Source organism: Lepisosteus oculatus, chromosome 18, assembly GCF_040954835.1.
Source record: "Lepisosteus oculatus isolate fLepOcu1 chromosome 18, fLepOcu1.hap2, whole genome shotgun sequence".
Taxonomy (NCBI): Eukaryota; Metazoa; Chordata; class Actinopteri; order Semionotiformes; family Lepisosteidae; genus Lepisosteus; species Lepisosteus oculatus.
The window spans coordinates 22895813-22911080 of record NC_090713.1 but is presented as its reverse complement, the minus strand read 5'-3'; the positions used below and the strand labels follow the sequence as shown (position 1 = coordinate 22911080).

The following is a 15268-nucleotide window of genomic DNA, read 5'->3' as shown; positions in this document are numbered from 1 at the left end:
CCCCCCACACACACACCCACCCCTCCCAGACTGACCCCCCCCCACACACACACACCCCTCCCAGACTGACCCCCACACACACACACACCCCTCCCAGACTGACCCCCACACACACACACCCCTCCCAGACTGACCGCCACACACACACACCCACCCCTCCCACACTGACCCACCCCTCCCAGACTGACCCCCACACACCAGTCAGGAAGAAAACACAGTAACCAAGAGTCTCTCATCAGCGTCATTCTTATTATTTCAGAATCGGACAGCAACAGAGCAGACAAGGAAACGCCGACCTCCCCCCCCGACAACAACCGCAACACTCCAGCCCAGGGCAGAGACCCATAAATACCAGTCTTATAAAAATGAACAGAACAAAACCGCTTATGAAACAGCTGACCGACCCCTCACCCCCGCCTGCCGCACAGGGGCAGCAGGGTTCAGGGGTGACTGACTGCGCGAGGCGCTGGGGTGATGGTCTGTGGAAGGGTGCTGGAGCAGGGGGGGCTGTCCCTGGCCTGGGGAGCCCCAGTGAGGCAGGAGAGCCGGTCAGTGCTGGGATGCAGGGGTCACTGGGGATGAAGACGCCAGAACTCCGCCCCTCTCCAGGGACACAGCTGGACACTCCAGACTTGACCAGGACTCCAGCATCCCCAGTCTCAGCAGATGGAGGACTTCAGGGTGACCCGTCAGACCTGCAGGACAGTGCCCCCCCCCCCCCCCCCAAGACCAGGCCTTCCCCCCTCCCCTGGGTCTGTGATTGTGTGTGAATTCTCCCATCATGCCCCCCTTCCCCCCCACCCCCCCTCTTTGTCCTTCTTCTGTCTCTCCAGCGGATCACCGGATCGCGATCAAGCCCACGTCGATCAGCTTCTGAATCTTCTGAGCAATCACCGGATTCTTCAGGTGGCTGTGCGGGGAGAGAGAGAGAGGTTGAGAGCCCCAGCCTGCCTCTCGGGGCGTGCGTGTAACTGCTCTACGTGTGCGTCTGTGTGTGTAGGTGCTCTGCTTGTGCCAGCGTCAGTGCTTGTGTGTGCACCAGTGGCAGTGCGTGCGTGTGCACGTGCGTGCACCAGTGGCAGTGCGTGCGTGCACCAGTGGCAGTGCGTGCGTGCACCAGTGGCAGTGCGTGCGTGTGCACGTGCGTGCACCAGTGGCAGTGCGTGCGTGTACCAGTGGCAGTGCGTGCGTGCACCAGTGGCAGTGCGTGCGTGCACCAGTGGCAGTGTGTGCGCGCACCAGTGGCAGTGCGTGCGTGTGCGCGCACCAGTGGCAGTGCGTGCGTGTGCGCGCACCAGTGGCAGTGCGTGCGTGTGCGCGCACCAGTGGCAGTGCGTGCGTGTGCGCGCACCAGTGGCAGTGCGTGCGTGTGCGCGCACCAGTGGCAGTGCGTGCGTGTGCACGTGCGTGCACCAGTGGCAGTGCGTGCGTGTACCAGTGGCAGTGCGTGCGTGCACCAGTGGCAGTGCGTGCGCGCACCAGTGGCAGTGCGTGCGCGCACCAGTGGCAGTGCGTGCGTGTGCGCGCACCAGTGGCAGTGCGTGCGTGTGCGCGCACCAGTGGCAGTGCGTGCGTGTGCGCGTGCGCGCACCAGTGGCAGTGCGTGCGTGTGCGCGTGCGCGCACCAGTGGCAGTGCGTGCGTGTGCGCGTGCGCGCACCAGTGGCAGTGCGTGCGTGTGCGCGTGCGTGCACCAGTGGCAGTGCGTGCGTGTAGGTGCTGTACGTGTGCCGGTGCGAGACCGTGTGTGCACCAGTGTCAGTGTGTGCGTGTGCCGGTGCGAGACCGTGTGTGCACCAGGGTCAGTGTGTGCGTGTGCGTGCCGGAGTCCGGGGCTCGTACTCGCTCAGCGCCTGCGGGTCCTTCTGCATCTGCTCCAGGATCAGCCTCATGGCCGGGTCGCTCATGATCTGCTGGACCTCGGGGTCGGACATGGCCCTGCGCTTGACCTCCTCCGGGGTGTCGTTCCGCACGGACTGGCTGATCAAACAGCGCTGGATCCCCTCTGTCGCCTCCTGCAGGGCGAGGGGGGAGGGACAGGGTGAGAGAACGGGACAGGCAGACGGGGGGCAGGGGGACAGAGGGGACAGAACGGCCGCTGTCATGTGTGGTCAGCACCAGGCGGTACCTTAGAGTTGGAGTCCAGCTCCAGGGCTTTCTGGTAGAAGTCCATGGCTTTGGTGAAATCCTTCATAGCCTCCAGGGCAGCAGCCTTCCGAGTGTAACCTTTAACTACACACAGAGGGAGAGTGTGAGGGTATCACCCTTAGCTACACACATAGGGAGGGTGTGAGTGTTTCACCCTTAACTACACACAGAGGGAGAGAGTGAGTGTATTCACCCTTAACTACACACAGAGGGAGAGAGTGAGTGTATCACCCTTAACTACACACAGAGGGAGAGAGTGAGTGTATTCACCCTTAACTACACACAGAGGGAGAGAGTGAGTGTATCACCCTTAGCTACACACAGAGGGAGAGAGTGAGTGTTTCACCCTTAACTACACACAGAGGGAGAGAGTGAGTGTATCACCCTTAACTACACACAGAGGGAGAGTGTGAGGGTATCACCCTTAACTACACACAGAGGGAGAGAGTGTAGTTAAATGTTATTTTACTTTTATTATTTTTTGTTTTGTTTCATGTAAATTTTATTATTTTTATCTGCTTTGGCAACACTGATTGTACCCATCGGTCATGCCAATAAAGCACCTTGAGTTGAATTGAATTGAAAATTGAGAGAGTGAGTGTTTCACCCTTAACTACACACAGAGAGAGATAGTGAGTGTATCACCCTTAACTACACACAGAGGGAGAGAGTGAGTGTATTCACCCTTAACTACACACAGAGGGCGAGTGTGAGTGTATTCACCCTTAACTACACACAGAGGGAGAGTGTATCACCCTTAACTACACACAGAGGGAGAGAGTGAGTGTATTCACCCTTAACTACACACAGAGGGAGAGAGTGAGTGTATCACCTTTAACTACACACAGAGGGAGAGAGTGAGTGTTTCACCCTTAACTACACACAGAGGGAGAGTGTATCACCCTTAACTACACACAGAGGGAGAGAGTGAGTGTTTCACCCTTAACTACACACAGAGGGCGAGTGCGAGTGTATCACCCTTAACTACACACAGAGGGAGAGAGTGAGTGTATCACCCTTAACTACACACAGAGGGAGAGAGTGAGTGTATCACCCTTAACTACACACAGAGGGAGAGTGTATCACCCTTAACTACACACAGAGGGAGAGTGTGAGTGTATCACCCTTAACTACACACAGAGGGAGAGAGTGAGTGTTTCACCCTTAACTACACACAGAGGGAGAGTGCGAGTGTATCACCCTTAACTACACACAGAGGGAGAGAGTGAGTGTATTCACCCTTAACTACACACAGAGGGAGAGTGTGAGTGTATCACCCTTAACTACACACAGAGGGAGAGAGTGAGTGTTTCACCCTTAACTACACACAGAGGGAGAGAGTGAGTGTATCACCCTTAACTACACACAGAGGGAGAGTGTGAGTGTATCACCCTTAACTACACACAGAGGGAGAGAGTGAGTGTTTCACCCTTAACTACACACAGAGGGAGAGAGTGAGTGTATCACCCTTAACTACACACAGAGGGAGAGTGTATCACCCTTAACTACACACAGAGGGAGAGTGTGAGTGTTTCACCCTTAACTACACACAGAGGGAGAGAGTGAGGGTATCACCCTTAACTACACACAGAGGGAGAGAGTGAGTGTATCACCTTTAACTACACACAGAGGGAGAGAGTGAGTGTTTCACCCTTAACTACACACAGAGGGAGAGAGTGAGTGTATCACCTTTAACTACACACAGAGGGAGAGTGTGAGTGTATCACCCTTAACTACACACAGAGGGAGAGAGTGAGTGTTTCACCCTTAACTACACACAGAGGGAGAGAGTGAGTGTTTCACCCTTAACTACACACAGAGGGAGAGAGTGAGTGTTTCACCCTTAACTACACACAGAGGGAGAGAGTGAGTGTATCACCTTTAACTACACACAGAGGGAGAGAGTGAGTGTTTCACCCTTAACTACACACAGAGGGAGAGAGTGAGTGTTTCACCCTTAACTACACACAGAGGGAGAGAGTGAGTGTTTCACCCTTAACTACACACAGAGGGAGAGTGTGAGTGTATCACCCTTAACTACACACAGAGGGAGAGAGTGAGTGTTTCACCCTTAACTACACACAGAGGGAGAGAGTGAGTGTTTCACCCTTAACTACACACAGAGGGAGAGAGTGAGTGTTTCACCCTTAACTACACACAGAGGGAGAGTGTGAGTGTATCACCCTTAACTACACACAGAGGGAGAGAGTGAGTGTATTCACCCTTAGCTACACACAGAGGGAGAGAGTGAGTGTATTCACCCTTAACTACACACAGAGGGAGAGTGTATCACCCTTAACTACACACAGAGGGAGAGAGTGAGTGTATCACCCTTAACTACACACAGAGGGAGAGAGTGAGTGTGATAATGGCTTGTACGGATGGAGAGGGGGAAACGATACACGAATCATCGTAGGCAGATGCTTCCTGTCTGAAGGGGGTGATCAATGCAGGCCGGTGCACAGAGCCAAACTGGTGAATATCCGAGTCGGCCAAGGACCTGCACACAGACCGACGGTCCGGACTGGGCATCCTGGGTCTGTACTTACTGAAGGAGGGGTCCAGTCTGATGCACTCCTCACAGTCCTGGGAGAGAGGGGAGAGGGGAGAGGGAGTGAGTGACCGGACACCGCGCCGGGGGGGGGGGGGGGGGAGAGAAGGACAGGGGGTGGCGGTACCTTGAGGGCCAGCTGGAACTCCAGCAGCTTGGTGCAGCAGGCCGCTCGGTTGCTGTAGAGTTTGGCGTCGCTGGGGTTGCGCCTGATGGCCTCGGTGTAGTGCTTCATGGCCAGGGGATAGTCGCCTGGACAGGGGAGACTCTGTGACTCACTGGGCGGCGCTGCTGCCCCACTGCAGCCCTGCCCCCGTCCAGCCCTGCCCTCTCCACTCCTGCCCCAGTCCAGCCCTGCCCTCTCCGCTCCTGCCCCAGTCCAGCCCTGCCCTCTCCACTCCTGCCCCCGTCCAGCCCTCTGTACTCCTGCCCCAGTCCAGCCCTGCCCTCTCTACTCCTGCCCCAGTCCAGCCCTGCCCTCTCCACTCCTGCCCCCGTCCAGCCCTCTGTACTCCTGCCCCAGTCCAGCCCTGCCCTCTCCACTCCTGCCCCAGTCCAGCCCTGCCCTCTCCACTCCTGCCCCCGTCCAGCCCTCTGTACTCCTGCCCCAGTCCAGCCCTGCCCTCTCCACTCCTGCCCCCGTCCAGCCCTCTGTACTCCTGCCCAGTCCAGCCCTGCCCTCTCCACTCCTGCCCCAGTCCAGCCCTGCCCTCTCCACTCCTGCCCCAGTCCAGTCCAGCCCTGCCCTCTCCACTCCTGCCCCAGTCCAGTTCAGCCCTGCCCTGCCCTCTCCACTCCTGCCCCAGTCCAGTCCAGCCCTGCCCTCTCACTCCTGCCCCAGTCCAGCCCAGCCCTCTCTCTACTCCTGCCCCAGTCCAGCCCTGCCCTCTCTCTACTCCTGCCCCAGTCCAGCCCTGCCCTCTCTCTACTCCTGCCCCAGTCCAGCCCTGCCCTGCCCTCTCCACTCCTGCCCCAGTCCAGCCCTGCCCTGCCCTCTCCACTCCTGCCCCAGTCCAGCCCTGCCCTGTGTACTCCCTGCCCCCAGTCCAGCCCTGCCCTCTCCACTCCTGCCCCAGTCCAGCCCTGCCCTCTGTACTCCTGCCCCAGTCCAGCCCTGCCCTCTCCACTCCTGCCCCAGTCCAGCCCTGCCCTCTCCCACTCCTGCCCCAGTCCAGCCCTCTATACTCCTGCCCTGCCCCAGTCCAGGTTCAGTCCAGCCCTCTCCACTCCTGCCCCAGTCCAGTTCAGCCCTGCCCTGCCCTCTCCACTCCTGCCCCAGTCCAGTCCAGCCCTGCCCCAGTCCAGTCCAGCCCTGCCCTCTCCACTCCTGCCCCAGTCCAGCCCTGCCCTCTCTCTACTCCTGCCCCAGTCCAGCCCTGCCCTCTCCACTCCTGCCCCAGTCCAGCCCTGCCCTGCCCTCTCCACTCCTGCCCCAGTCCAGCCCTGCCCTGTGTACTCCTGCCCCAGTCCAGCCCTGCCCTCTCCACTCCTGCCCCAGTCCCAGCCCTGCCCTCTCCACTCCTGCCCCAGTCCAGCCCTGCCCTCTCCACTCCTGCCCCAGTCCAGCCCTCTATACTCCTGCCCTGCCCCAGTCCAGGTTCAGTCCAGCCCTCTCTACTCCTGCCTAGTCCAGTCCAGCCCTGCCCTCTCCACTCCTGCCTAGTCCAGTCCAGCCCTGCCCTCTCCACTCCTGCCTAGTCCAGTCCAGCCCTGCCCCAGTCCAGGTCCAGTCCAGCCCCTCACCCTTCTGAAAGGCCTCGTTCCCCTTGTTCTTCTCCTCCAGAGCCAGGTCTGGGTTGATGTAGGCCAGCTTCTCCTGCTCCTTCAGGATCTTCTCCGCCTGCGGAGCGAGAGAGGAGAGAGGAGAGACGTCTGAAAACATTGTGTTGATTGTGTCTGGTTTGGCAACACTGCAGTTCACTGGTGACACACAACACAGCTGTATGATTCTGGGAGAGAGGAGAGGGGCCAGAGAGGGGCCAGAGAGGGGCCAGAGAGGGGCCAGAGAGGGGCCAGAGAGAGTTTCACTGGCCGGAGCCAGAGAGCCGACCCACCTGCTGGCACTTCTTCAGCACCTCTGGAGTGCGGTGCTCCGTCAGGCTCTTGTTGTAGAACTGGATCGCCTCCTTGTACTTCTCCTCCTTGTAGAAGGAGTTCCCAATCCGCGCGTAGGCCCTGCCGGGAGAGACCACCCGTCACCCCGTCACCCCCACAGCCACACGCCCACGTCTCCCAGGCACCTCCACTGGGCTCACACTGCACCTGCGTGTCCAGTGGGGTCAGGGCTGGGGGTCACACTGCACTGGGGTGTCCAGTGGGGTCAGGGCTGGGGGTCACACTGCACCGGGGTGTCCAGTGGGGTCAGGGCTGGGGGTCACACTGCACTGGGGTGTCCAGTGGGGTCGGTGCTGGGGGTCACACTGCACCGGGGTGTCCAGTGGGGTCGGTGCTGGGGGTCACACTGCACTGGGGTGTCCAGTGGGGTCGGTGCTGGGGGTCACACTGCACCGGGGTGTCCAGTGGGGTCAGGGCTGGGGGTCACACTGCACTGGGGTGTCCAGTGGGGTCAGTGCTGGAGGGTCACACTGCACTGGGGTGTCCAGTGGGGTCAGGGCTGGAGGGTCACACTGCACTGGGGTGTCCAGTGGGGTCAGGGCTGGGGGGGTCACACTGCACTGGGGTGTCCAGTGGGGTCAGGGCTGGGGGGGTCACACTGCACTGGGGTGTCCAGTGGGGTCAGGGCTGGGGGTCACACTGCACTGAGGTGTCCAGTGGGGTCAGGGCTGGGGGGGTCACACTGCACTGGGGTGTCCAGTGGGGTCAGTACTGGGGGTCACACTGCACTGGGGTGTCCAGTGGGGTCAGCGCTGGGGGTCACCCTGCCCTGGGGTGTCCAGTGGGGTCAGCGCTGGGGGTCACCCTGCCCTGGGGTGTCCAGTGCTGGGGGTTCGAGAGAGCCTTACTTGGCGATGGTCCTGTAGTCCTCCCTGTGCTCCCGGCCCACCTCGATGGCCTTCTCACACAGCTCCCTGCAGCGGCTGAAGTCTCCCTTCTCGAAGAACACGGCTGAGAGAGAGGACAGGGCGGTCATGACAGGCACTCCCAGCACAGAGACTGGGGTGAGGAGCACACTACAGTCCTACCCAGGACAACCAGTACAGCCAGTACACAGCACAGGCGTGCGCCGAGAGCAATAACATGCCAGCTGTTCAGTATGACAGCGCAGGTACCTGCCTGGCCGGACAGGTGTTCAGTACGACGGCGCAGGTACCTGCCTGGCCGGACTGGTGTTCAGTACGACGGCGCAGGTACCTGCTTGGTTGGACAGGTGTTCAGTACGACGGCGCAGGTACCTGCTTGGTTGGACAGGTGTTCAGTACGACGGCGCAGGTACCTGCTTGGTTGGACAGGTGTTCAGTACGACGGCGCAGGTACCTGCCTGGTTGGACAGGTGTTCAGTACGACGGCGCAGGTACCTGCTTGGTTGGACAGGTAAGTCATGTTAGTGGGGTCAGCCTGCAGTGCTGCTTCATAGTGTTTCAGAGCCGAGTCGAAATCCTTCTTCTTATAGGCCTCATTCCCCAGCTCCTTCTCTCGCAGAGCCTGGAGAGACAGACAGGCCCTCAGCACACACAGATACACCCCCCTGAGAGACAGACAGGCCCTCAGCACACACAGATACACCCCCCTGAGAGACAGACAGGCCCTCAGCACAATGTCACTCTATCACACACACCCCTGGAGAGACAGACAGGCCCTCAGCACACACAGACACCCCCCCAGAGAGACAGACAGGCCCTCAGCACACACAGATACACCCCCCTGAGAGACAGACAGGCCCTCAGCACAATGTCACTCTATCACACACACCCCTGGAGAGACAGACAGGCCCTCAGCACACACAGACACCCCCCCCAGAGAGACAGACAGGCCCTCAGCACACACAGACACCCCCCCCAGAGAGACAGACAGGCCCTCAGCACACACAGACACACCCCCCTGAGAGACAGACAGGCCCTCAGCACACACAAACACACACCCCAGAGAGACAGACAGGCCCTCAGCACAATGTCACTCTATCACACACACCCCTGGAGAGACAGACAGGCCCTCAGCACACACAGACACCCCCCCTGGAGAGACAGACAGGCCCTCAGCACACACAAACACCCCCCCCCAGAGAGACAGACAGGCCCTCAGCACAATGTCACTCTATCACACACACCCCTGGAGAGACAGACAGGCCCTCAGCACAATGTCACTCTATCACACACACCCCTGGAGAGACAGACAGGCCCTCAGCACACACAAACACCCCCCCCCAGAGAGACAGACAGGCCCTCAGCACAATGTCACTCTATCACACACACCCCTGGAGAGACAGACAGGCCCTCAGCACACACAAACACCCCCCCCAGAGAGACAGACAGGCCCTCAGCACAATGTCACTCTATCACACACACCCCTGGAGAGACAGACAGGCCCTCAGCACACACAGACACCCCCCCTGGAGAGACAGACAGGCCCTCAGCACACCGTCACTGTCGCACACACACACCCCCCTGAGAGACAGACAGGCCCAGTACCTGTCTCTTGTTCTCAGGCAGGTCCTCGTCTCGGTGCTTGGCCGGCTCGGGCTCTTTCTTGGGGGGCGGCGGGGGTGGGGCAGGGGTGTCCTCCTCGTCCTCCTCTGCGCCCGCCAGGTCGATGCCGAGCAGCACGCTGAGCGTGGTCATGACCCGCGGGTCCTGCAGCTTCCTGAGGGGGCGCACACAGGGCACGCGCTCAGAGAGGGGCAGGGGAACCGCTCCTGGGGTACCCTCCTGCGCGATCTCCTGGGGTACCCCACCCTGCTCCTCCTGCGCGATCTCCTGGGGTACCCTCCTGCGCGATCTCCTGGGGTACCCTCCTGCTCCTCCTGCGCGATCTCCTGGGGTACCCTCCTGCGCGATCTCCTGGGGTACCCTCCTGCGCGATCTCCTGCGCGATCTCCTGGGGTACCCTCCTGCGCGATCTCCTGGGGTACCCTCCTGCGCGATCTCCTGCGCGATCTCCTGGGGTACCCTCCTGCGCGATCTCCTGGGGTACCCCACCCTGCTCCTCCTGCGCGATCTCCTTGCAATCACATGGGTTTTCTGCAGGAGCTCCACACTGTACCGGTGGACACTCACTGTCCAGCTCAGTGTCAGCTGTCACCCAGTGTCCAGGTCAGTCTCAACTGTCACTCACTGTCCAGCTCAGCGCTCCACACCGCCCCGGCGGTCACTCACTGTCCAGCTCAGTGTCAACGGTCACTCAGTGTCCAGCTCAGCGCTCCACACTGTACCGGCAGTCACTCACTGTCCAGCTCAGTGTCAACAGTCACCCAGTGTCCAGCTCAGCGCTCCACACTGTACCGGCAGTCACTCACTGTCCAGCTCAGTGTCAACAGTCACCCAGTGTCCAGCTCAGTGTCAACCGTCACTCAGTGTCCAGCTCGGCGCTCCACGCCGCCCCGGTGGTCACTCAGTGTCCAGCTCAGTGTCAACGGTCACTCAGTGTCCAGCTCAGCGCTCCACGCCGCCCCGGCGGTCACTCACTGTCCAGCTCAGTGTCAACCGTCAGTCAGTGTCCAGCTCAGCGCTCCACGCCGCCCCGGCGGTCACTCACTTGCCCAGATCGGCTGGCCGGCTCTTGAGCTGCTCCAGGAGCTCCCGGTAGCTGGGGTCAGCCAGCAGGGCGCGGGTGCGAGGATCGCCCTCCAGCTTCTGGTACAGGTTGGGCACAGCGAAGGGATTGGCCATCTTCTTCTCTGGGGGCGGGAGAGGGAGGGTCAGGGGTCAGGACTGACAGAGGCCACCCCCCCCCAGGCTCTCTCCCAGTGTACCTGCTGCCCACACCCCCCCTCCACACTCTCTCCCAGTGTACCTGCTGCCCACACCCCCCCTCCACACTCTCTCCCAGTGTACCTGCTAGCCGGGCCTCCATGTTCTGTAGCCCCTCCTTCAGCTGCTGATTGGTCGGCTCATACTTCAGCCCCTCCTGATAGGTCAGTTTGGCCTCCTCGAACCGCCCCAGGAACTCCAGGGCAGCCGCCTTCCGCGAATAACCCTGCAGGGGCAGATGGGCGGGGGCGGGGTTACTGCACGTTACTACGGAAACCGCAGCACTGGCGGGAGCAGCCCTGCTCCAGCGCCACAGAAACCCAACAGCACTCCCCCACGCTGGAGACCCCGCAGTGGCGACCAGTCCCGGTCCAGGGGCAAGCCTTTCGAAACGCCCTCGCCGGCCCAGCGGGTTCTGCAGGGCCCGTCGCCTGGGTTCTGGAGTCGCTCGCCTCGCAGGGCCCCGCTGGCCCCGGGCTCCTGCGCACCGCTGTCCGGGGGCCCCCGGTCTTGGGGTTCCCCCCCTGACCGCGTTACACCTCACCCTGAACTCTTCATCCCTCGCCCTCTCCCTGCGCACTGTCCTGCTGTCTCACTGGACGGTCTGTCTGCAAACCCCCAGGGGCGCCTAGAACAGCAATACTGGTCTGTATGAGAGAAAGAATTTGGGAACTGGCCCAGGAGCCCCACCGAGACACGCACTGGACTGCGCACACACACACACGCTGACCGGTCTGTCTGGACTGCGCACACACGCTGACCGGTCTGTCTGGACTGCGCACACACACGCACGCTGACCGGTCTGTCTGGACTGCGCACACACACGCACGCTGACCGGTCTGTCTGGACTGCGCACACACGCTGACCGGTCTGTCTGGACTGCGCACACACACACGCACGCTGACCGGTCTGTCTGGACTGCGCACACACACGCACGCTGACCGGTCTGTCTGGACTGCGCACACACGCTGACCAGTCTGTCTGGACTGCGCACACACGCTGACCAGTCTGTCTGGACTGCGCACACACGCTGACCAGTCTGTCTGGACTGCGCACACACGCTGACCAGTCTGTCTGGACTGCGCACACACGCTGACCAGTCTGTCTGGACTGCGCACACACACACGCACGCTGACCGGTCTGTATGGACCGCACACACACACGCACGCTGACCGGTCTGTATGGACCGCACACACACACACACACCTTGCCCCAGTCCGGCTTGACCTCGACGGTCCTGCAGGCGTCCTGCAGTGCGCTCTGGTAGTCGCCCTTCTTGGCGTGAGCGGCCGAGCGGTTGCTGTACAGGACGTGGTTCCTGGGGTCGAGGGTCAGGGCCTCGCTGTAGCAGCGCACCGCCTGCTCCACGTCCCCCGCGCTCAGGGCCTGGTTGCCTCGATCCTTCAGCTCTGCCACCTGGGGGCAGGGGGAGGGGGACAGAGGGACAGGCAGGGAGATATTATTTTATTTTATCATTATTTTTATCTGCTTTGACAACACCGATCGTACCCATCGGTCATGCTAATAAAGCACCTTGAGTTGAAACTGAATTGAATTGAGAGGGAGAGGGACGGGACAGACCGCAAGAGAGAGGAACAGGGAGAGGGACAGAGAGAGAGGAACAGGGAGAGGGACAGGACAGACCGCAAGAGAGAGGAACAGGGAGAGGGACAGAGAGAGAGGAACAGGGAGAGGGACAGAGAGAGAGGAACAGGGAGAGGGACAGGACAGACCGCAAGAGAGAGGAACAGGGAGAGGGACAGAGAGAGAGGAGCGAGAGGGACAGAGAGAGAGGAACAGGGAGAGGGACAGGACAGACCGCAAGAGAGAGGAACAGGGAGAGGGACAGAGAGAGAGGAACAGGGAGAGGGACAGAGAGAGAGGAACAGGGAGAGGGACAGGACAGACCGCAAGAGAGAGGAACAGGGAGAGGGACAGAGAGAGAGGAGCGAGAGGGACAGAGAGAGAGGAACAGGGAGAGGGACAGGACAGACCGCAAGAGAGAGGAACAGGGAGAGGGACAGAGAGAGGGCGTTGGGGACCGGGAGAGGGACAGAGAGAGAGGAGCGAGAGGGACAGAGAGAGGGCACTGGGGACCGGGAGAGGGACAGGACGGACAGGAACAGAAGGCTATGGACTCTTCACACACGGACACCTACTCCACACTACACAGTGTCCCCGGCCACAGACCCGGATCAGGGAGAGCAACACGCTGGCCAGCCAGGAGGGGGCAAGACAGGACCGGGCAGCAGGAGGGGGGTGTCCGGGGGTCAGCGGGTCAGCAGGACAGGATCTCCCTGACCGGGACCGCTGCAGCCCCGCAGACTGCGACTAAACCCACCGCCCGCGACCTCGGCCTGTTCCAGACCCCCACCACCCTCCGTGTACAGCGGCGCCTCCCGTCCAGCCCGGAGACCGGAGAGCCTCTCGCAGAGACGGTTCTAGAAAGAGGCCGGGAGCTGGGGGGGGGGGCTCCCACCCGCGAAGGAAACGGTCACGGACTCCACACAGCGCATCGCTCCCCCTCCATTCCCGAGACCCCCCACCACCACCACCCAGACGAACGAGGGAATTCGGGGTCACGCCCGACACACTGCACCCCAAATCCACCCCCCACCCGGGACAGAGAAACCCCAAATCAAAACCTGCCCCCGGAAACAGCTCTACACGGCGCTCAACAACACTGTGGAGGGGCCCCTCCTCTCGCGAGCGGACTCGGGGCTCCCCGCCGCCGCCGCCGCCGCAGTGACCCCGGTTTCGGCACCGCGGGGCGGGGGGTCCCCCCTGCCGGGGAGCCAGCACGCCCCCGGACTGCCCCGGGCAGCGGGGCTCACCGCCCCCAGCGACCCGGCGCGCTGCCATCACACGGCTCTTCCAGACGGCGGCCTTTTCGGGCGCCTGATAAGGAAAGAAAAGACACAGAAGGGCGCCCGGCCGCTGGCGAACTCACCTTCTCCATCGCAACAGCCATGAGGTTCCAGAAGCTACTGCGAACTGACAGCCTCCCCGCCCCGCCCTCGCCCTCCTATCATTGGCGCAGGGGAGGCGGGGAGACCGCCCGTGCCGCCATCCCACGGGCTGCCCCGCCCGTCAGTCCGCAGACCCCGGCGCGGCGGATTGGCTGTCGCCCACGTCCTGTCCCGCCTCCCCTTGCCGACGCCGGGCCGGTGCGCTCCCCGCTCCCGAGTGGAGGGCGAGGGCCGTCCGTCAACCCAGGGAGGGGGACGTGATTGGGTCCTGCTGGAGCGGAAAGGGTTGGGATTGGCCGGGCCGGGGGAGACCCGCCCACCTTCTTCTACGCACGGCTATCGGGGGGGGGGGGGCAGCTTGGAAGTTTCTCGACCTATCAGCTGCCAGGGTTCTAGAAAATTCGCACTTTAAAAGGGCGGCTGCGGAGAAACCTCGCTTCTGATTGGTGGGATGGAGCAAGGCACGGTGGAAGTAACCGGCCTTCTCATTGGCTGTCAAGCCTCGGCGACAGGAGGGCGTGTCTGAACGGAGGAAAGATCGGGAATTAACCAGGAAATGTCCGTCTTGCTGTTATAAACTGAAACAATGCGTGTTGTTTACTAAAACCCGTAGGTTTCAGGAGATTGGCTCTGTTGTGGCTCATACCCCACGACTATCCTATCCGTTTCTTAGGGCAGTGGCGTGCGGTGTAGTGAACGCAGGACTAGAAATCGAGATAGGGAATGATTTTGGATAGAGAAATGTGATAAAAACATCCGGGAGATGATGGCTGAGACCATAAACCCCTTAGATCTGGAAGAACGTGGGTTTTGATGATGCACACGACGAGTCTCTTGTTAGACCACGATCTGACTACCTTGCCAAAAACTAAACACACTCATTTTAAAATTCTTCACAAGCACGTATCCTTCTCTGGGAAGGAAATTCCTCAGAAAAAAAGGTTGAAGTTTGACTGACTATTTTCTGTGAGCGTGAAATTGGAACAACTGGAGTCCCATGTCCAGCTTTCTGGCGTTCTGGTTGTTCCTGGTTAAAATGTAAAAACATTTGTATACATTCAACTTACAATGATGTTGTGTTTAGTGTTCTAAGTAAAAATAAAGAAGTGTGAATTTAAATTGTGTAAGTGTAGAGCGCTTTAAACGTCTGTATGCTCTAAAGAATTTATAAATTCAGATAACGTGTATTTATAACAGGTATTCTGAAAATACCCTTGGGAATCTGGTTTGCAGAAACCTGCCTGCATACAAGCTGGTTATTTTATGAGACATCTAAAGCAAGAACTCTAGCTGAGTTGTTATTTATTTGATGTTGTTGTTGTTGATTGCTTACGTGATGTTATGTTGTAAGAAGTGGGAGCACAGCCTGTCCTCTCTGGGCAGCCAGGTCTGCCTGTGTCCAGTGTCTGTGTCCAGGCTGTGGTCACTGAGCCTGTCCTCTCTGGGCAGCCAGGTCTGCCTGTGTCCAGTGTCTGTGTCCAGGCTGTGGTCACTGAGCCTGTCCTCTCTGGGCAGCCAGGTCTGCCTGTATCCAGTGTCTGTGTTCAGGCTGTGGTCACTGAGCCTGTCCTCTCTGGACAGCCAGATCTGCCTGTGTCCAGTGTCTGTGTCCAGGCTGTGGTCACTGAGCCTGTCCTCTCTGGGCAGCCAGGTCTGCCTGTGTCCAGTGTGTGTCCAGGCTGTGGTCACTGAGCCTGTCCTCTCTGGGCAGCCAGGTCTGCCTGTGTCCAGTGTCTG

General features: G+C 60.2%; 1 protein-coding gene across 1 annotated transcript; it reads right to left on the bottom strand.

Moving 5' to 3' along the window:
* Positions 1-228: 228 nt before the first annotated feature.
* Positions 229-13627, bottom strand: stip1 (stress-induced phosphoprotein 1). The gene is made up of 14 exons (XM_069180243.1): positions 13513-13627; positions 11769-11978; positions 10647-10788; positions 10348-10489; positions 9285-9456; positions 8175-8301; positions 7662-7764; positions 6753-6873; positions 6442-6538; positions 4826-4950; positions 4697-4733; positions 2128-2231; positions 1842-2014; positions 229-910 (listed from the first exon to the last, which is right to left on the bottom strand). The coding sequence occupies exons 1-14, from the start codon at positions 13531-13533 to the stop codon at positions 838-840; spliced, it is 1647 nt and encodes a 548-aa protein (XP_069036344.1). The 5' UTR covers positions 13534-13627; the 3' UTR covers positions 229-837.
* Positions 13628-15268: the final 1641 nt, after the last annotated feature.

Bases quoted from the DNA above. Each gene is read 5' to 3' on its own strand.
- stip1 (XM_069180243.1), bottom strand. From the start codon at position 13,533: ATGGCTGTTGCGATGGAGAAG. The intron at 9,457-10,347 runs GTGAGTGACCGC...GCGCCCCCTCAG, and splicing joins CGGCCAGCCGATCTGGGCAA to GAAGCTGCAGGACCCGCGGG. The intron at 7,765-8,174 runs GTACCTGCGCCG...CCTCTCTCTCAG, and splicing joins TTACCTGTCCAACCAAGCAG to CCGTGTTCTTCGAGAAGGGA.